Source organism: Babylonia areolata, chromosome 26 (assembly GCF_041734735.1).
Source record: "Babylonia areolata isolate BAREFJ2019XMU chromosome 26, ASM4173473v1, whole genome shotgun sequence".
NCBI lineage: Eukaryota > Metazoa > Mollusca > Gastropoda > Neogastropoda > Buccinidae > Babylonia > Babylonia areolata.
The window spans coordinates 45702119-45725755 of NC_134901.1; the positions used below are offsets into that span (position 1 = coordinate 45702119).

At 45.1% G+C, this 23637-nt stretch overlaps 1 protein-coding gene across 1 annotated transcript in view; it reads right to left on the bottom strand.

The window, feature by feature from the left end:
* LOC143300334 (CD109 antigen-like) overlaps positions 1–23637 on the bottom strand; it is a 71316-nt gene that overhangs the window by 26182 nt on the left and 21497 nt on the right. The window contains exons 11-22 of the mRNA XM_076613934.1: positions 23011–23256; positions 22274–22456; positions 20519–20668; positions 17166–17228; positions 14413–14601; positions 9573–9722; positions 8858–8995; positions 7405–7453; positions 6124–6252; positions 4454–4562; positions 2767–2884; positions 833–952 (exon numbers count right to left, since the gene is read on the bottom strand). Of these exons, the coding sequence (XP_076470049.1) occupies positions 833–952; positions 2767–2884; positions 4454–4562; positions 6124–6252; positions 7405–7453; positions 8858–8995; positions 9573–9722; positions 14413–14601; positions 17166–17228; positions 20519–20668; positions 22274–22456; positions 23011–23256 (1644 nt within the window). The remainder of the gene's footprint in view (positions 1–832; positions 953–2766; positions 2885–4453; positions 4563–6123; positions 6253–7404; positions 7454–8857; positions 8996–9572; positions 9723–14412; positions 14602–17165; positions 17229–20518; positions 20669–22273; positions 22457–23010; positions 23257–23637) is intronic.

Below are 23637 nucleotides of genomic sequence, written 5' to 3' on the forward strand. Positions count from 1 at the left end.
GGTTGGACAATAAGGTGTGTGCTTCACCAAACACACACAGTACACACACACACCATCGCTTACACTGATTGGACAATAAAGTGTCTGTTTCACAGACAAACAAGCAGTGCACACACACACACACACACACACACACACACACACACACTGCTTGGACAATACACTGTATATCACAACAGACTGACACGGTGCGCACACACACCATCACACACACTGGTTAGACAATACATTGTACGCCACAACAAGCACAGTATATATACACACACTGGTTGGTAAATATACTGTGTGTTACACCAGATAAACACAGTACGCACACCACTGGGACAATACATTGTATGTCACAACATAGTACACAAACACACACACCATCACACACACTGTCTGGACAATACAGTGTCTGTGTCATCAGACTAACACAGTACACACACACACATCATGACACACACTGGACGGAAAACACACAGCATGTCACACCAGACAAACACAGTACACATTCACACCATCACACACTACTTGGACAATACATTATATGCCACAACAAACACAGTACACATTCACACCATCACGCACACTAGTTCGAAGACACACTGTATGTCACAACATAAAAACACACACACACACACACACACTGTCATACACACTGGCTGGAAAATACATCGTATGTCACAACATACAAACACATGACATACACACACACACACACACACACACACACACACACTGTCATACACACTGGCTGGACAATACATCGTATGTCACAACAAACACAGTACACACACATATTGTAAGTACAACACTAGCATTGTGAAGACAAACACATGGAGTCACTAACCTCAATGTAGTCATCATCGTACCAGTAGTTGAAGACCGTGACACGAACACCAATCTGCTCTCCTCTGATAATCGTCTTGGGATGTTCAACCATGATGTACATAAACCGTGTGGCATCATACTGAAAAAACAACAACAAAAAACCCACCCAAAACAGAAGTAAATTTCTTGTTATTGCATGCAAACAGTGGTTATGAGAACTTAATTCAAAGAACATGTACTTTATGTGAAAATACTTGCATATATTAATAAAATATGTTACGCAATGCTTCCTAACACGCTTACTTCTTCTCGCTGGTTTATTGTCAATTCCCTACAAGGTACTCGTTGTTCCTTTCAGCACTCACACACAGTGGGTGTGGGGTGGGGGTGGGGTGGGGCCAATGTGTTGTGATGGCGTATAGTTTCAAAGTATTGTTCTTCTTGGCGTGGGTGTGGGGTGGGTGTGGGGTGGGGCCAATGTGTTGTGATGGCGTATAGTTTCAAAGTATTGTTCTTCTTGGGGTGGGTGTGGGGTGGGGCCAATGTGTTGTGATGGCGTATAGTTTCAAGGTATTGTTCTTCTTGGGGTGGGTGTGGGGTGGGTGTGGGGTGGGGCCAATGTGTTGTGATGGCGTATAGTTTCAAGGTATTGTTCTTCTTGGGGTGGGTGTGGGGTGGGTGTGGGGTGGGGCCAATGTGTTGTGATGGGGTATAGTTTCAAGGTATTGTTCTTCTTGGGGTGGGTGTGGGGTGGGTGTGGGGTGGGGCCAATGTGTTGTGATGGCGTATAGTTTCAAGGTATTGTTCTTCTTGGGGTGGGTGTGGGGTGGGGCCAATGTGTTGTGATGGGGTATAGTTTTAAGGTATTGTTCTTCTTGGGGTGGGTGTGGGGTAGGTGTGGGGTGGGGCCAATGTGTTGTGATGGGGTATAGTTTTAAGGTATTGTTCTTCTTGGGGTGGGTGTGGGGTAGGTGTGGGGTGGGTGTGGGGTGGGTGTGGGGTAGGTGTGAGGTGGGGCCAATGTGTTGTGATGGCGTATAGTTTCAAGGTATTGTTCTTCTTGGGGTGGGTGTGGGGTGGGGCCAATGTGTTGTGATGGGGTATAGTTTCAAGGTATTGTTCTTCTTGGGGTGGGTGTGGGGTGGGTGTGGGGTGGGGCCAATGTGTTGTGATGGGGTATAGTTTTAAGGTATTGTTCTTCTTGGGGTGGGTGTGGGGTGGGGCCAATGTGTTGTGATGGTGTACAGCTTTAAGGTATTGTTCTTCTTGGGGTGGCTGTGGGGTGGGTGTGGGGTGGGGCCAATGTGTTGTGATGGTGTACAGCTTTAAGGTATTGTTCTTCTTGGGGTGGCTGTGGGGTGGGTGTGGGGTGGGGCCAATGTGTTGTGATGGTGTACAGCTTTAAGGTATTGTTCTTCTTGGGGTGGCTGTGGGGTGGGTGTGGGGTGGGGCCAATGTGTTGTGATGGTGTACAGCTTTAAGGTATTGTTCTTCTTATCACTGATAGTTCACTGCTGCCTTTCACTCTGTGTGAGTGTTGGACTAACAGGGATGAATGAACACACTAGCTCTGCACTGATCCTGCTACTGGTTCTGGTTGGGTTTTTTTGTAGTAATTTTATGCGAAAGGTGTGTCTTCACGTTAGTAAGTGTGGATGCGTGTGTGGGTAGGGGTGGGTGGGTGTGTGGGTGGTAGTGTTGGGCATGTAAACACACACACACACACACACACACACACACACACACTGTGAACACACACACAACTGTAAACACACACATGCGAACACACACAAACTAAAAAAAAATACCACACACATACGCATGTTAACACACACTCAAACACAAACACACACGTGTAAATATAAATACAAACACACACACACACACATACACACAAAGACACACACACACATGTTCAAACACACAGAGACACAGACAAGTGCAGACACTGACAGCGACAGGTCGCCTCATGATGCCCAGCCCCTGGTTATGGCTCATGGACAGGCCGTTCACCACCCACTGCAAGGGGTACTTGGGTACATTCACCCGGAAATCCACCCGTCCATCAGGCCTGCACACACACACCCAACAAACGTGTCCAACATGAAAGCCAATTCTCAGAGAAAAAACAGAAACAAACAACAAAACAGCTAAAACAATGCACACATAAGCACACCAACCCTCACGCCCACTTACATACCCCCCCCCCTTTCAACCGATGGAGTCTCCCGTCGGACTGACGGATGAGTTGGCAGGCAGGCTTATCTGTCGGTGTGTGTCCTCACATGGGAGAAAAGACCGATTCTGGATACGCAGCACTTCCCACAGGTGCTGCAAGGGAAAACGTCTCCAGAAGTTGAGTCCTCCTTCCTTCGCTCACGTTTCTCCTTAATAGCCAGCGTTCTCTTGTTTTCAAACGTCTTTATGCCACTAGAGCACAGCATCCTCCAGGTCTTCTGATAAGTGCTGGGGGTCCCAGGGACTATTTTACCCATATTTTAGGGCGTCACACATGTACATTATCATTATTGCTATTACTACTAATCAATCAAGTCATCAATCTGTTCATAATCTTCCTGGTTTGGGGGCAAAGAAATGGCAAAGGGAAACAACTTCGTCTTACCAGCAGACAATCCTGGCATGAGACTTCAGTTCCCACAGAGAAATGCAGAATTCCTCGTTCCAATGTTAAATTTTCATCACTTTTTATTTTTTCATTTTTTCAAAATACTTCAAGCTCTAAGCTGAATGGTTCTGGCCAAGGGGTTTTCATCAAATTGACGGATTTTCCCACACCATAATTGGTGAAACATGTTTTTTCCAAGACTTTTCCAGCCCTGGAAATGGCTGTCTCATTTTTCCAAGACATTTCCAGACTCTGATGACACAGTATTTGTATTTGTATTTCTTTTTATCACAACACTACAGCGCCACCCATTTTTTGTGTATTTTTTCCTGCGTGCAATTTTATTTGTTTTTCCTATCAAAGTGGATTTTTCTTCAGAATTTTGCCAGGAACAACCCTTTTGTTGCCGTGGGTTCTTTTACATGCACTAAGTGCATGCTGCACATGGGACCTTGGTTTATCATCTCATCCGAATGACTTGCGTCCAGACCACCACTCAAGGTCTAGTGGAGGGGGAGAAAACAGCAGCAGCTGAGCTGTGATTCGAATCAGCACGCTTAGATTCTCTCGCTTCCTAGGCGGACGCGTTACCTCTAGGCCATCACTCCAGCCTGCAAACAATAAAAGCGACAACGTCTGACACACAGGCCTGGTGGGTGGGTGGAGCACAAAGGATCACTGGTGAAGGTAAAGGTGAGGGCAGCTCTCACACAAACGTCATCGTTGATTTGATTTGATATGGATACTTATATAGCGCCTATCCTCGGTCAGAGACCAAGCTCTAAACGCTTCACAAACTCGGAGTCATTCCCACAACAGGGCTGCCTACCTGGGTAGAGGTGAGTGACAGCTGTCACTGGGCGCTCATCATTCGTTTCCTGCGTCATTCAATCACATTTCAGACACGCACACTCAGACAGACATGTAACAGTACACGTTTGTGGCGTTTACACACAATCCGACAGAAAAGCTGACACACGACACAACACGACACAGCCAGCAACAGACGCTCACTTGACAAAGATTTCCTGCCAGGCCCAGGAACTGTTCTCGTAGTAACGCATCACCCGACTCATGTAGTGCGGGGGGGGTGCGGCCATCATCGTGTTGTTGTGGTAGTCACCTGTAACATGCACATGATGAGACTGTCACTGTTCTTGTAGTAACGCATCACCCGACTCATGTAGTGCGGGGGGGGGGGGGGGGGGGGGGGGGGGGGGGGGGGGGGCGGCCATCATCGTGTTGTGGTAGTCACCTGCAACATGCTCATGATTGAGACTGTCACCAGAACTACACACTGTGTGACGGTCGCATGTCATACACATGTGATTGTCACTTGCAACGCACACAAGTCGTGGAAGTCACCTGTAACACACATGTTGTGATAATTACTTGTATCACATGTGTGGTAGTCACCTGTAACACACACACTGTGATAGTTATCTGTGCCTTCTTTATCCAAATGTTATGTCTGTATATTGTTGTGGTTGAATAGATTTTTATTACATGAAAATATAAAATCCAGTTTGAATGTGTATGTGTTGTGCATGTGTGTGTGTGTGTGTGTGTGTGTGTGTGTACGCGCGCTCGCGTGCATATGTCTGTGTGTGTGTGTGTGTGTGTGTGTGTGTGTGTGTGTGTGTGTGTGTGTGTGTGTGTGTGTACACCCAGTGACCTAGCAAGACAGTCGATGTTCAAGTCCATGGCTGAGCCATTAACTCATCAATCCCCGCACCCATCGTTTCATCAAACCAGTTTTCTTTTCATGTTCCCACACATGCATAAACAGGAAGGAAAGGGAACACACTCCTGCAGTGTTTCCAGATGTGTCCACACGTAATCTGGAGAAAAAAAAAAACCCAGTACATTTTCTGCACTTCTTCCCCATCAGTAAGGCAGGGAAGCCTACCAAGACTATAAACTTCCCTGTGTTGAAAGAGTTCAAACCTTGGATGTACTGACAACAAACTGCAAGGCCTTGTCCCACCCCCCCACCCCCTACCCCCATTCCACTCAACAGGACGAATTGACAAATTCAGTTTCTCTTTGCTCTGCCCTGAGGGCTGGATGAAAAAAAACAAGAGAGGCAAGGCCTTCAAGACTCACTTGTGATAAATTAAGTCCCCTAGCATTAATTACAGAGTAATTTCCCTTTTTTACTATCTGCACCAAAACGTCTGCAAAATAAATAAAACTTCCATGCTTAGCAAAAGAAGTTCCTGTTTGAACAGAAAATGATAATAATGACTGCTCTTGTTGTTGGGTCAGAATATCAGATCAAAGTGCCAAGTTCAGAGAATACAAAAAATATAAATATAACAGTAAATGTAGTTTGCATATAATTAGGCTTCTTTTTTATTTTTTTGTGCCCATCCCAGAGGTGCAATATTGTTTTAAACAAGATGACTGGAAAGAACTGAATTTTTCCTATTTTTATGCCAAATTTGGTGTCAACTGACAAAGTATTTGCAGAGAAATTGCCAATGTTAAAGTTTACCACGGACACACACACACACGGACACGCACACACACACACAGACAGACAACTGAACACCGGGTTAAAACATAGACTCACTTTGTTTACGCAAGTGAGTCAAAAAGCACATGTATGCTTATTCCACTTCCCTCAATAAAAAAAAACTTCATTCATTCATTTGTGCGTTGAATCGACACACGTTCCTTACATCCAAATTCGTCGGAGCCGTCCTCACAGGCGTCAAACAGCCCGTTACAGTGTTGCTCCTTGGGATAGCAGTTGTCTGCTGTGGCCATACTGAGGCAGGCGAGGAAGCCCTCCGGGCACTGATCCAGATCTGTACACATTCGTCATGCACAGCATCAGCAACGCTGACACGCACTGCACTGTGTTACACAGCCACACATTATGTACACAGCAAATGAAGTGTGTGTCGGTGTTGCTGTGTATATATTGCAGTGTGTGTCCATGTTGCCGTGTATATATTGCAGTGTGTGTCGGTGTTGCTGTGTATATATTACAGTGTGTGTCCATGTTGCCGTGTATATATTGCAGTGTGTGTCGGTGTTGCTGTGTATATATATTGCAGTGTGTGTCGGTGTTGCTGTGTATATATATTGCAGTGTGTGTCGGTGTTGCTGTGTATATATTACAGTGTGTCCATGTTGCCGTGTATATATTGCAGTGTGTGTCGGTGTTGCTGTGTATATATTACAGTGTGTCCATGTTGCTGTGTATATATTGCAGTGTGTGTGTTGCTGTGTATATATTGCAGTGTGTGTCCATGTTGCCGTGTATATATTGCAGTGTGTGTCTGTGTTGCTGTGTATATATTGCAGTGTGTGTCCATGTTGCTGTGTATATATTGCAGTGTGTGTCCATGTTGCTGTGTATGTATTTCAGTGTGTGCGTCTGCGTTGCTATGCGTATAATAGTGTGTGGCTGTGTTGCTATGTTATAATTCAGTGTTTGTATTGCTAGGTATATAATGCAGTGTGTGTGTCTGCGTTGCTATGTGCATAATACAGTGTGTGTCTGTGTTGCTATGTAAATAAAGCAGTGTATGGCTGCATTGCTGTGTATATAATGCAGTGTGTGTGCTTTTGTGTATATATGTGTGTGTGTGCATGTGTGTGTGTGTGCATGTGTGTGTGTGTGTGTGTGTGTGTGTGTGTGTGTGTGTGTGTGTGTGTGTGTGTGTGTGTCTGTTGTGCTTGTGTTGCATGCATGCACACGCTCACGCGCGTGTGTGTGTGTGGACTGTGTTGCTATCAAGCACATATTCACACAGTCAGGAGACAAACCATATATACACATACACACATCTCACACCCAAACAAACTGACGCCTCATGTGCAGCATGCACTTAGCACATGTAAAAGAACCCTGGGCAACAACAAGCAGATCACAATGAGCAGCGTGGGAAAGGAAACAGAAGACGGGGCAGCAAAGACGAAGACACACGCTGAAGGACACACAAGATGCTTACTTGGGATTCTGGGCAGGTTGGCGTCTGTGAGAACGATGAGGCCGGCATCCTGTGTGGACAGCATGGGTTAGTTCTCTCACTGCCGCAGCCGCTGCCGGCTGGCACTCACGTTCATTCACACACACTGAGTCTGACGGACTTTTTTGCAACCAGTCAATGACACACACGCTCACACACACACATGCACATAAACACACAACACATGCACACACAACACGCACACCCACACAACACATGCAAACATACAACACATGCATACTCACACACACGCAAACACATGCACATATACAACACATGCACATATACAACACGTGCACACCATATTCACGCAACTATCAACAAATGTAAATAGACACTTCTTTTCACCTTTGTGCACACAACACATGCAACACACACCACACACACACAAGCAAACAACACACACCACACACAACACAAGCAAACAACACACACACCACACACAACACAAGCAAACAACACACACCACACACACACAAGCAAACAACACACACCACACACAACACAAGCAAACAACACACACCACACACACACAAGCAAACAACACACACCACACACAACACAAGCAAACAACACACACACCACAAGCAAACAACACACACCACACAAGCAAACAACACACACCACACACAACACAAACAAACAACACACACCACACACAACACAAGCAAACAACACACACCACACACAACACAAGCAAACAACACACACCACACACAACACAAGCAAACAACACACACACCACAAGCAAACAACACACACCACACACAACACAAGCAAACAACACACACCACACACAACACAAGCAAACAACACACACCACACAAGCAAACAACACACACCACACACAACACAAGCAAACAACACACACCACACACAACACAAGCAAACAACACACACACCACAAGCAAACAACACACACCACACAAGTAAACAACACACACCACACACACCACAAGCAAACAACACACACCACACAAGCAAACAACACACACCACACACAACACAAGCAAACAACACACACACCACAAGCAAACAACACACACCACACAAGCAAACAACACACACCACACACAACACAAGCAAACAACACACACCACACACAACACAAGCAAACAACACACACACCACACACACACACAAGCAAACAACACACACCACACACACACACATAAGCAAACAACACACACCACACACAACACAAGCAAACAACACACACCACACACAACACAAGCAAACAACACACACCACACACAACACAAGCAAACAACACACACACCACACACAACACAAGCAAACAACACACACCACACACAACACAAGCAAACAACACACACCACACACATGCACGCACACAACACCTGCAACACACATCACACACACACATACCCCCCCTTCCCCCCCCCCCACACACACGAGAGATCCAACCCCTCACATGAAAACTGGTGTTAGGGTCGATGCCATAGTCGGTGCCCGGGAAGAAGACGTACTCATACTCGGCATGCCCCACTCTCCACAGGTGACGGAAGCTCCCCTTGGCGGCCTGGTCGTACGTCTCCAGTTCGTCAATCAGCTGACACACACAGGGAACGATCAATCAACGAACGGCGACCTTGATTTAAATAAGAATAATATTTTAATAATTTCTGACTGTAACTTGATGAAGCCTTATGTACACGAAAGTGTGTTCTCACAAGTGACTGGGAACGTTGATATTTTTGATGTTTTGCATTCGTTATCAGTTGTTTCGCTTCTGTTTTACAAAGTCCTTTAAGTAATTTCCTGTAATTGTATTAGGAAATTTTTTTCAAATTTTACCCTCATTTCACCCTCATTTGTCCAGTTTCCCCCAACCCTCCATTCATTCACATCTCCCACCCCTTCTAACAATACTCAAATGTATTCATAAATACTTTAACAAAATGTCTTCAATCACCGATATGTGTGATGGGACATTAAACAAAATTCCTCCCTGATTTAAATAGGATGTGTAAAAATGTACACACTCAAGTTGTTTTTTGTTAAACTGGAACTATTGTAATTGTGAAGCACTTGGAGCAAAATTATTTGAATAGGCGCCATATAAGTAAACTTATCTTCATTATTATCATTATTATAAAGAAAGAAAGAAGAGGAACTGTGGAGCTCACCGTGTTCTCAGTGATGCCGTCGTTGAAGCCCTTATGGTACAGACTGGCCAGCATTCCGCTGAAGGCCACGTAGGACCCTGGCTCAGCGTAGGCGTTAAACTCCACCGTGTCTCGGCTGAAGTCCTTCCCCTGGTTGATGCCCAGCTTTACCTGTCGTCAGCACACCACCACCGTCATCACCGTCATCATCATCATCATCATTATATTTTCATTATCATGTCCGTTGGTTGATGCCCAGCTTTACCTGTCGTCAGCACAACACTGTCACCACCATCACCATCATCATCATTATTTTCATCACCATGTCCTTGTCCTTTCCGTTGGTTGATGCCCTGCCTGTCATCAGCAAAACACCACTGTCATCATCACCACCACCATTATTATCACTGTCACCACCACCACCACCACCACCATCATCATTATTATCAATGTGATCATCATGTTCTTCCCTTTGTTAATGCCCAGCTTTACCTGGAGTCAGCATAACCCCACTGTCACCACCATCATCATCATTATTATCATTTTCATCATCAAGTTCTTCCCTTTGTTAATGCCCAGCTTTGCCTGTCGTCAGCAAGCACCGCTGTTATCACCACCATAATCATCATCATCATCATCATCATTATTATTACTGTAAAGTTCGGTCTATAAGCCGTGACTTTTTACCCCAGCTTCAACCTCTGCGGCTTATACAATGATGCAGCTTATTTGAGGATTTTAACGACCCCGGGAGTTTCACGTTCTCGTCTATTCTTAGCTGCCCTTCAACACACCAAAATCATGATTTCTGTCCATGAATTTTTGGATGAGCTTCACGATAGTGTACTAACTGTTCACGTTTTATAAATCAAATCCACACACATTAAAGCCTTCAGATCAGCATTCAGTTCTACTCTGCTCAACCGCACACCCTCATCATGCCGAAAACGCGACGTAATGCCTATGATGCAGCCTTCAAATTGAAGACGATCGACCTAGCAGATGACAGTGCAAGTGGCGAACCAGCAGCGACCTCCACTTTGCGTTCATGTTCATGAAGTGAAAGCAAGGCTGAAGTCCATGACAAGATGGCAGAGGAAGCTGTGCTGGTTCTCTTCAACTCGGACACTGAAGACGAAGATTTCAGTGGACTCAGTTAGCAGGATGACGTTGAATAAATGTGACTATCCCTAAATTATGGATCTTATTTTCGTTGTGTTCATTTAAAAAAAATTTTTGTGGCACTAGCAGTATTTTCGCTTGCTTTTCTTTGTGTTGTTCCTGCATGTGTTTATTTCATAACCTACAGTATTGACAGCTTTTCTGTAGCATCAGTATGTGTTCCGGTACCGGAAATAAGTGCGGCTTATAAGCCAGTGTGGCTTACGTATGTATGAAGTTAATTTTTTTCCTAAATTTAGTGGGTGCGGCTTATATACCAGTGCGCTCAATAGACCGAACTTTATGGTATTCGTATCTTCATCATCATCTTCTTCTCTTGGTTGATGCCCACCTGTACCTGTTGTCAGCACAACACTACCGTCACCACCATTATCATTATCGTATCAATCATTATCATTGTCATCATCATTCTTCTCACCATTATCACCATGTCCTCCCCACAGCTGTTGCCCAGCCTCATCTGTTGCCAGGCACAACACCACCACCATCATCATCATCATCATTCTCATCATTATCATAATCATCAACATGAGTCTTATTATCACTATAATCATCACCATCATCATCGTCATCATTATTTCTTAAAGCCAAGTCAACCAAACCGGGCCGTATGAAGCTGGACACACAGTGAATATCGAACCTACAGAACCTGAAGAAAAAAAAAAGAAGCACAAAACAAAGCACACCAGGGAAGGAAAACAAGGCACAAGGTTAGCAATACTGATTTCACCAGAAAAACAGTGGGTCACACACTGTCATCAATACTATTTCTTTCAGGAAGTCACGCCTTTTCATGAGTACACTTTCCTTTTGGTAAGTCACACATTTTGAGGACCACTTTCCATGGCTTTTCTCCACTGGTGACAGGTGAAATAATGTCCATGAAATGTGTAAGTATGGCTATACACACACTACACACATACCTTTTTAACACAAGCTATCACACTTATAATCTCTATCTCGCTCCCTCCCTCTCTCTCACACATATTCACACACACACAAACCCATGATCACTCATAGTCATAAGGAAAGGCACAGAAACATACTAGATACACATAGGTGTATACACAGACACTACAAAGAGACACAGACACTACACATGCATGCATATAACACATGTCCATAATCACTCACAGAGAAACACACAGACACTACACATACATGTAACACATGTCCATAATCACTCACAGAGAAACACACAGAGACACAGACACTACACATACATGTAACACATGTCCATAATCACTCACAGAGAAACACACAGACACTACACATCCATGTAACACATGTCCACAATCACTCACAGAGAAACACACAGACACTACACATGCATGTAACACATGTCCATAATCACTCACAGAGAAACACACAGAGACACAGACACTACACATGCATATAACACATGTTCATCATCACTCACAGAGAAACACACACAGACACTACACATGCATGTAACACATGTCCATAATCACTCACAGAGAAACACACAGACACTACACATACATGTAACACATGTCCATAATCACTCACAGAGAAACACACAGACACTACACATACATGTAACACATGTCCATAATTACTCACAGAGAAACGCACAGACACTACACATACATGTAACACATGTCCATAATCACTTACAGAGAAACACACAGACACTACACATACATGTAACACATGTCCACAATCACTCACAGAGAAACACACAGACACTACACATACATGTAACACATGTCCATAATTACTCACAGAGAAACACACGGAGACACAGACACTACACATACATGTAACACATGCATATGACACATGTCCATAATTACTCACAGAGAAGTTTCAGTTTCAGTTTCTCAAGGAGGCGTCACTGCGTTCGGACAAATCCATACACGCTACACCACATCTGTTGAGCAGATGCCTGACCAGCAGCATAACCCAACGCGCTTAGTCAGGCCTTGAGTGCATGCTTACATATTTGTGTACCTATGAAAGTGGATTTCATTTTACGTAATTTCGCCAGAGGACAACACTCTCGTTGCCATGGGTTCTTTTTCAGTGCGCCAAGTGCGTGCTGCACACGGGACCTCGGTTTATCGTCTCATCCGAAAGACTAGACGCTCAGTTTGATTTTCCAGTCAAACTTAGGAGAAAGGGCGAGAGCGGGATTCGAACCCACACCCTCACGGACTCTCTGTATTGGCAGCTGAGCGTCTTAACCATTCTGCCACAGAGAAACACACAGACACTACACATACATGTAACACATATCCATAATCACTCACAGAGAAACACACAGAGACACAGACACTACACATACATGTAACACATGTCCATAATCACTCACAGAGAAACACACGGAGACACAGACACTACACATACATGTAACACATGTTCATCATCACTCACAGAGAAACACACACAGACACAGACACTACACATACATGTAACACATGTCCATAATCACTCACAGAGAAACACACAGACACTACACATACATGTAACACATGTCCATACTCACTCACAGAGAAACACACAGAGACACAGACACTACACATACATGCATATAACACATGTCCATAATCACTCACAGAGAAACACACAGACACTACACATACATGTAACACATGTCCACAATCACTCACAGAGAAACACACAGACACTACACATACATGTAACACATGTCCATACTCACTCACAGAGAAACACACAGAGACACAGACACTACACATGCATGCATATAACACATGTTCATACTCACTCACAGAGAAACACACAGACACTACACATACATGTAACACATGTCCATAATCACTCACAGAGAAACACACACAGACACTACACATACATGTAACACATGTCCATAATCACTCACAGAGAAACACACACAGACACAGACACTACACATACATGTAACACATGTCCATAATCACTCACAGAGAAACACACAGAGACACAGACACTACACATACATGTAACACATGTCCATACTCACTCACAGAGAAACACACAGAGACACAGACACTACACATACATGTAACACATGTCCATACTCACTCACAGAGAAACACACACAGACACACAGACACTACACATACATGTAACACATGTCCATAATCACTCACAGAGAAACACACACAGACACAGACACTACACATACATGTAACACATGTCCATCATCACTCACAGAGAAACACACAGAGACACAGACACTACACATACATGTAACACATGTCCATAATCACTCACAGAGAAACACACAGAGACACAGACACTACACATACATGTAACACATGTCCATAATCACCCATAGAGAAACACACAGAGACACAGACACTACACATACGTGTAACACATGTCCATAATCACTCACAGAGAAACACACACAGACACACAGACACTACACATACATGTAACACATGTCCATCATCACTCACAGAGAAACACACAGAGACACAGACACTACACATACATGTAACACATGTCCATCATCACTCACAGAGAAACACACACAGACACTACACATACATGTAACACATGTCCATAATCACTCACACAGAAACACACACAGACACTACACATACATGTAACACATGTCCATAATCACTCACAGAGAAACACACACAGAGACACAGACACACACGGATGTATCCCCCCTCCCCCACCCCACAATCCCCCCTCCCCCAGTCACCTCATGCAGCCTGGTTCCGTTGACGAAGAAGTTGAGGGTGTCAGAGACGATCTCCTCAGGGTGGTGGATGTAGTAGACGATGATGCGTGCTGTGGGCACCATCTGTCGGGACAGCGCCACGGCGAACGTCTTCTGTTTGGACGTCATCTCCACTTCGTCCCCGATGATGATGTTGCCCTGAGCTGATACCTGCACGGCACGCCATGCGGCTTTTAGGAAAAATCAGTGCTGGTTGTCAGGGCTGATAACTTTCACCTTGTGTTGTCAAGGCTGATAACTTTCACCTTGTGTTGTCAAGGCTGATAACTTTCACCTTGTTGTCAAGGCTGATAACTTTCACCTGGTTGTCAAGGCTGATAACTTTCACCTGGTTGTCAAGGCTGATAACTTTCACCTTGTTGTCAAGGCTGATAACTTTCACCTTGTTGTCAAGGCTGATAACTTTCACCTGGTTGTCAAGGCTGATAACTTTCACCTTGTGTTGTCAAGGCTGATAACTTTCACCTTGTGTTGTCAAGGCTGATAACTTTCACCTGGCTGTCAAGGCTGATAACTTTCACCTTGTTGTCAAGGCTGATAACTTTCACCTTGTGTTGTCAAGGCTGATAACTTTCACCTTGTGTTGTCAAGGCTGATAACTTTCACCTGGCTGTCAAGGCTGATAACTTTCACCTGGTTGTCAAGGCTGATAACTTTCACCTGGCTGTCAAGGCTGATAACTTTCACCTTGTTGTCAAGGCTGATAACTTTCACCTTGTTGTCAAGGCTGATAACTTTCACCTTGCGTTGTCAAGGCTGATAACTTTCACCTTGTGTTGTCAAGGCCGATAACTTTCACCTTGTGTTGTCAAGGCTGGTAACTTTCACCTGGTTGTCAAGGCTGATAACTTTCACCTTGTTGTCAAGGCTGATAACTTTCACCTGGTTGTCAAGGCTGATAACTTTCACCTTGTTGTCAAGGCTGATAACTTTCACCTTGTTGTCAAGGCTGATAACTTTCACCTTGTGTTGTCAAGGCTGATAACTTTCACCTTGCTGTCAAGGCTGATAACTTTCACCTGGTTGTCAAGGCTGATAACTTTCACCTGGTTGTCAAGGCTGATAACTTTCACCTTGTTGTCAAGGACTTTCACCTTGTTGTCAAGGGTGATAACTTTCACCTTGTTGTCAAGGCTGATAACTTTCACCTTGTGTTGTCAAGGCTGATAACTTTCACCTTGTTGTCAAGGCTGATAACTTTCACCTTGTTGTCAAGGCTGATAACTTTCACCTTGTGTTGTCAAGGCTGATAACTTTCACCTGGTTGTCAAGGCTGATAACTTTCACCTGGTTGTCAAGGCTGATAACTTTCAGTTCCAGTTTCTCAAGGAGGCGCCACTGCTCTCAGACAAATCCACATACGCTACACCACATCTACCAGCCAGATGCCTAACCAGCTGCATAACCAAACGCGCTTAGTCAGGCTTTAAGTGCATGCATATATTTGTGAACCTAACAGAGGACAACACTCTCATTGCCATGGGTTCTTTTTCAGTGCGCCAAATGCGTGCTGCACACGGGACCTCGGTTTATCATTTCATCCAACGACTAGACGCTCAGTTTGATTTTCCAATCAAACTTAGGAGAAAGAGCGAACGCAGGATTCAAACCCAGACACTCCTGGACTCTCTGTATTGGCAAAGGAGCATCTTAACCATTCTGCCACCTTCCTCCAGAGGCTGAACAACCCACTGAAAGACTTCAAACAGTGACGCCCGGAAAAGTCTTCTGGTATCGGTGAAAGAAAGGTCCCCGCCAGACACCCACTGCTCCCACAAACGCAGAGGGTGTGACTTGAAGCATCGGCTGACATTAACTGAATTAATATGTACTTTTCCCTTGCAACACCTGTGGGAAGTGCTGCGCATCCAGAATCAGCCTCTTCTCCCATATGAGGACACACACCGACAGATAAGCCTGCCTGCCTACTCATCCGTCGGAGCGACGGGAGACTCCATCATGTACTGTATCTTGTGTCAGCATAGGAAAGTGGGGCCCAGCTTTCTCCTCCTGCCATTTCAAGCTTCCCCAACCAAACTCTGGTACCCATTCACACCTGAAGCGTTTGTCTTTCCCAAGGACACAACACCATGCCGAAATGGAGGCTCGAACCTTGATCCCTGGTGAACACTGGCTATGGGACCTTTCACCTTTCACACCATTCACGACTCGGACAGTACACATTCTAAAGCATTTTATTTTTTTTTTTTTTTTTTTTGCTGCCCCCTCATCTGCACCGTTTCAGTGGCATTACTCCCACGCCGCTCATTTAGATTCCCCCATACACGACCACACCCGGGTTCGTCCGTCGCAGTTCTAGCGTCGGCAGCCCACAGGGAGCCATCGATGTTAGGTCGCCAGGAGGCCACACACCAGAGGAGACCCTGCACTGCTGCTGAGTCACTTCGGTGGTGTTCAGTGGTGCCTGTTCTGTTTTAACGTACTTAGGACACCACCTACTAAGCCCCCTACTAACGACAATAATGGCTTAGTCGCGGAGCCAGACTTGCCACCACGCCCCTCAAACAACAGCTCCCCATGAATCTGCCGATACTGACATTGACAGGACTCACCCCAAGCACGGAAGCTTCTAAAGCATTTTACACCATGCGACACAACAAAGCTGTAACGTATGCAAGAGGCGGGCACTACAGAATGTCATCAAGTTCCATGTCGTGATCACTGTGCTGCCATGAAGACAGCAGAAATCTCACCTGATAGAAGATGCGAGGGACAAAATGGCTGACGATGACGTGAAATATCATGTACTCATTCACCTGTAAAACAAACAAACCAAAAAAAAGCATGTTTACTTATAGAGCAAAACAGAATTTTGCCATTGTCAGTATCTACATTATTGCAATTAGCATTCAAAAGACAATTCAAATTGATGGACAGAAAAAAAAAAAATCACACAAACTCTTCAGCACCTGCATGCAATGCACACACACACACACACACGCTCGCAAGCATGCACATACGCATGCACACATACGCAAATGAGCATACACACAGAGACACTGTTGAACATCAGTATGTTCGAATGCAGGATCTCCTCAGATGGATGGCTTCACAGCAGCCTCCTGCCAACAGGTGCTGAACCCAGCTGCTACAAGGGCGACAGGAGAATCAACACCACATGGACACGGCATCGTTCGTTTAGTTATTTATAGTCTCTTCTTCTTCTTCTGCGTTCATGGGCTACAACTACACGTTCACTTGTATACACACGAGTGGGCTTTTACGTGTATGACCATTTTTACCCCGCCATGTAGGCAGCCATACTCCGTTTTCGGGGGTGTGGATGCTGGGTATGTTCTTGTTTCCATAACCCACCGAACGCTGACATGGATTACAGGATCTTTAACGTGCGTATTTGATCTTCTGCTTGCATATACACACGAAGGGGGTTGAGGCACTAGCAGGTCTGCACATATGTTGACCTGGGAGATCATAAAAATCTCCACCCTTCACCCACCAGGCGCCGTCACCGTGATTCGAACCCGGGACCCTCAGATTGACAGTCCATCGCTTTAACCACTCGGCTATTGCGCCCGTCTATAGTCTGTTCATCTAAGATGATGATATTAGACTGAAAATAAATGATTATTATTATCATTTGGATTATCATCATTTCTATCATAATGATGATTGTTATTATTAATTAGAAATCAACATTTCTGTCTATTCCAATGAAAAGGGGGGCGGTTGAGGTGGAGGGGAGGGGGGTGGGGGTGGGGGCAAGGGGGAGGGGACTAAGAAAGGAAGAGACAGACAGACATAGAGAACAGAATGTGGAGAAGATAGAGTACAAAATCTAAAATGGAGAGGGTGAGTGTCAGTGATTGGAGAAAGAAAAAACATAATATTGGAATGGTGTGTGTGAGAGGTGTGACGGGGGAAGCGGGATTAGGACCAAAAAAAAAAAAAAAAAAAAAAAATCAATAATCAAATATTGTACGCACTACTTCTGTAGATTATTATTTGAAAAGAGGTTCATGTGGGGACCTACAATAAACAACCAACTGGACTATTTAACACACAACTAGCTAACTTTAATAAAGAACAGTTTGAAATATATAACTTTTTTCCAAAAAATGTTAACATTTGAAACTGGTAACACGTGTTCCGTAATTTCATGGCACAGTGGTTTTCAGTTTCAGATTCTCATGGAGGTGTTTGGACAAAGCCATACAGGCTACACCTGGCCCAAACCAGCACACTATGTTGACAGTGCTCCAAACCTGCTCCAAACCAGCATACTATATTGACAGTGCTCCAAACCTGCTCCAAACCAGCATACTACATTGACAGTGCTCCAAACCTGCTCCAAACCAGCATACTGTATTGACAGTGCTTCAAACCTGCTCCAAACCAGCACACTATCTTGACAGTGCTCCAAACCAGCATACTGTATTGACAGTGCTCCAAACCAGCATACTATAGTGACAGTGCTCCAAACCAGCATACTGTATTGACAGTGCTCCAAACCAGCATACTATAGTGACAGTGCTCCAAACCAGCATACTATATTGACAGTGTTCCAAACCAGCATACTGTATTGACAGTGCTCCAAACCAGCATACTATAGTGACAGTGCTCCAAACCAGCATACTGTATTGACAGTGCTCCAAACCAGCATACTATATTGACAGTGCTCCAAACCTGTTCCAAACCAGCATACTGTATTGACAGTGCTCCAAACCTGCATACTGTATTGACAGTGCTCCAAACCAGCACACTATATTGACAGTGCTCCAAACCAGCATACTGTATTGACTGCTCCAAACCAGCATACTGTACTGACAGTGCTCCAAACCAGTAAAACTGACAGTTCCAAACCAGCATACTACATTGACAGTGCTCCAAACCAGTACTACAGCTCCAAACCAGTATACCAAGAGTGCTTTAGTATATACTGAAGTGCGTCATACCAGTACACTGATAATTCATCAACCAAACCAGTACAATGCACCAAACGGTACAGTGCACCAAATGGTACAGTGCACCAAACCAGTACAGGGCACCAAACTGGTACAGTGCACTAAACAGTACAGTGCACCAAATGGTACAGTGCACCAAATGGTACAAGGCACCAAACCGGTACAGTGCAACAAATGGTACAGGGCACCAAACGGTACAGGGCACCAAACAGCACCAAATGGTACAGGGCACTAAACAGTACAGTGCACCAAACCGGTACTGTGCACTAAATGGTACAGGGCACCAAACAGTACAGTGCACCAAACGGTACAGTGCACCAAACTGGTACAGTGCACCAAACAGTACAGTGCACCAAACAGTACAGTGCACCAAACCGTACAGTGCACCAAACGGTACAGTGCACCAAACGACACAGTGCACCAAACCGGTACAGTGCACCAAACAGTACAGTGCACCAAACCGGTACAGTGCACCAAACAGTACAGTGCACCAAACGGTACAGTGCACCGAACGACACAGTGCACCAAGCCGGTACAGTGCACCAAGCCGGTACAGTGCACCAAACGACACAGTGCACCGAACGACACAGTGCACCAAACTGGTACAGTGCACCAAACAGTACAGTGCACCAAACGGTACAGTGCACCAAACGGTACAGTGCACCAAACGACACAGTGCACCAAACCGGTACAGTGCACCAAACAGTACAGTGCACCAAACCGGTACAGTGCACCAAACAGTACAGTGCACCAAACGGTACAGTGCACCGAACGACACAGTGCACCAAGCCGGTACAGTGCACCAAGCCGGTACAGTGCACCAAACGACACAGTGCACCGAACGACACAGTGCACCAAACTGGTACAGTGCACCAAACAGTACAGTGCACCAAACGGTACAGTGCACCGAACGACACAGTGCACCAAGCCGGTACAGTGCACCAAGCCGGTACAGTGCACCAAACGACACAGTGCACCGAACGACACAGTGCACCAAACTGGTACAGTGCACCAAACTGGTACAGTGCACCAAATCACCCAAGAGACCCAAACCCTGATGGAACGTGACCCAAAGGGCTGTTAGCCAACGGGGAGCTTCACCTCCCCGCCCCTGAAGTACTGACCCGCGGGTGCTGGGTGGACGTGCGGATGGTGATGTAGCTGTTGACCGGGGAGTAGTAGCGACTGGCCCTCATCTCCACCACTGTCACACGATCGCTGACCTCCTGACCCCCGCTGTGCCGCTGGTCGGGGTCTCCGTCGAAGTAAGACGCCTGCGAGGTCACAGTGACAGTTTCAAGGTGTCTGAGCATGTGCACCGACCCGTTTATACTACACCATACCTACTTTAAAAGAGATGAGCTGACGCCCTACCTTATGCATAAACCCCAACATGCTGATCGGGGCCTTATCAGCCTACCGTATAAAAAAAACATTCATTAAAGTGAAATAAGTGAAATAAGAGAAATAAAGAAAATGTGTACACGTATAAAACATTACAGTGAAATAAGAGAAAATGCGTACACGTATAAAACATTATGGTGAAATAAGAGAAATCAACAAAATGTGTACACATATCGAACATTATAGTGAAATAAGAGAAATAAAATAAACAGGTAAGTAAACATGCTGAACTGTAATAAACATGAAAAACATACTGAAGGTAAATGATTGAAATACAATAAGAACAAAAATGATCAAGTTGTACACGCCCACACCTATGTACAAAGTGACAACTTCTGTGCTACTTGTCTTTCTTAAGTTTCACAACACATGCACGCACACGCACACACACACACACACACACACACACACACACACACACACACACACGCACGCGCACACACACACACACACACGCACGCACAGTCATGTGCAGTCTCACAGACAACCAGACCCAACCCTCCACACACACACACACACACACACACACACAATGATCATATTCACATGCACACACACACACATCCTCACTCATTTGAATTTTCATAACTGAGATGTACTGCACTATGCTCTGCTAAAGCTACTGTAAGGTGTATAACTGACCAATACTGTTAAGGTGCATAGATGATCAATACTGTAAAGAGTAAAGCTGACCCATACTAAGTGTAGCTGAACATTACTGTAATGAGTATAACTGACCAATGCTGTAACATGCATAACTAATCAACTGATCAATACTTTAAGGAGTAAAACTGATCAAGACTGTAAGGTCTCTGACTAAACAACACAGTAAGGTGTATATCTGATCAACAGTCACACATGTATAACTGATAAATAGTGTAATGTGTGTATAACTGATCAATACTGTAAAGTAACTGTTCAATACTGTCAGGTGAATAATTGATCAATAATGTAATATGAGTATAACTGATCAATACTGTAACATGTGTAATACTGATCAATACTGTAACACGAGTATAACTGATCAATACTGTAGCATGCATATAACTGATCAATACTGTAACATGCATATAACTGATCAATACTGTAACATGAGTATAACTGATCAATACTGTAACACGTGTATACCTGATCAATACTGTAACATGTGTATACCTGATCAATACTGTAACATGTGTATAACTGTTCAAAACTTTAACATGCGTATAACTGGTCTATACTGTAAGGCGTGTAACTGGTCAGTACTAACTGGTCAATACTTTAAGGCGTGTAACTGGTCTATACTGTAAGGTGCATAACTGCTCAGTAATGTTAGGTGTATAACTGATCAATACTGTGAGACGTACAACTGATCAATACAGTAACATGCATATTACTGATCAAGGCGTCTAACTGATCAACGTCTGCTGAAGGACATTCTGCACACCTGTCCCACCCTTCCAGGCAGGCATTACCTCCCCTCCCCCTCCCCTCACCTTGACCGTGATGTGCTGTGTCTCGGCCAGCGGAAAGATGGGGCAGGTGGCGATGCCGTTGACCGGCCGGATGGACACGGGCTTCGTGGGGGTGTTGGGTATACCCACATTGCTCATGGAAATGTCAAAGGTCACTGGTTTGTTGTCGATGACGGGCGTTCCGTCGTACCTGGCCACAGCCACCTGTGGGGTCAGAGGGGAAAGGGGAGCTGTCAGCACGTTTCTCGTGTCATGGTTAGTGGCCCGGTTTTTGTTTTCGGTTTTGTTTGTTTCTTTCTTCTGCCGTCAGCTTGTTGATACACTGCCGGTAATGCATGGGCAGCCACACACAAAACCACACATACATAAAACCACATACACACACAAACATGAAACCACACAAACATGAAACCACACACACACACACACACATACACACAAAGACACGCAAAGACACACAAACACTCACAAATATAAACCACACACACACACACACACACACACACACACACACACACACACACACAGGTGAAACCCACACATGACACAAACCACACACACACACAAAAATAAATAACCTCCCCCTCCCACCCTCCTGTCCCCCCTCCCCACACACAAACAACCGCCCCCCCCCCCCCCCCGCCCCACTGCTCCCCCGCCACACACAAATATAAACTTAAACAACACACACACACACACACACACACACACACACACACAACACCAACCAACCCTGCTGACAAAACCAGTCTCCTGACCTGCACGTTGAACTCGGACAGCGGCTTGAACGACCGCACGCTGCTGCCAATGAGGTGCAGCCTGATGCGCGAATCCAGCACGGTGGTCGCAGCCCATCCAGTGCGGTTAAACGACGTGTACCAGTCAGTGACGTTGACAAAGAACATCACCGAGCTGCCCACGATGGAGTCGTACTCCCCCGCCCGCCGGCCCAACTCTCGCACCTCGTCCAGGCTCCATTGAAACTGAAGGTGGCCTCCGCCGAACTGAAACACACCAACTTTAGTATTTGTATTTCATTTTATCACAACAGATTTCTCTGTGTGAAATTTGCGCTGCTCTCCCCAGGGAGAGCGTGTCGCTACACTACAGTGCCACACATTTTTTTTGTATTTTTTCCTGTGTGCAGTTTTATTTGTTTTTCCTACCGAAGTGGATTTTTCTACACAATTTTGCCAGGAACAACCCTTTTGTTGCTGTGGGTTCTTTTACGTGCGCTAAGTGCATACTGCACACGGGACCTCGGTTTATCGTCTCATCCGAATGACTAGCGTCCAGACCACTACTCAAGTTCTAGTGGAGGGGGAGAAAACATCAGCGGCTGAGCTATGATTCAAACCAGAGCGCTCAGATTCTCTCGCTCCCTA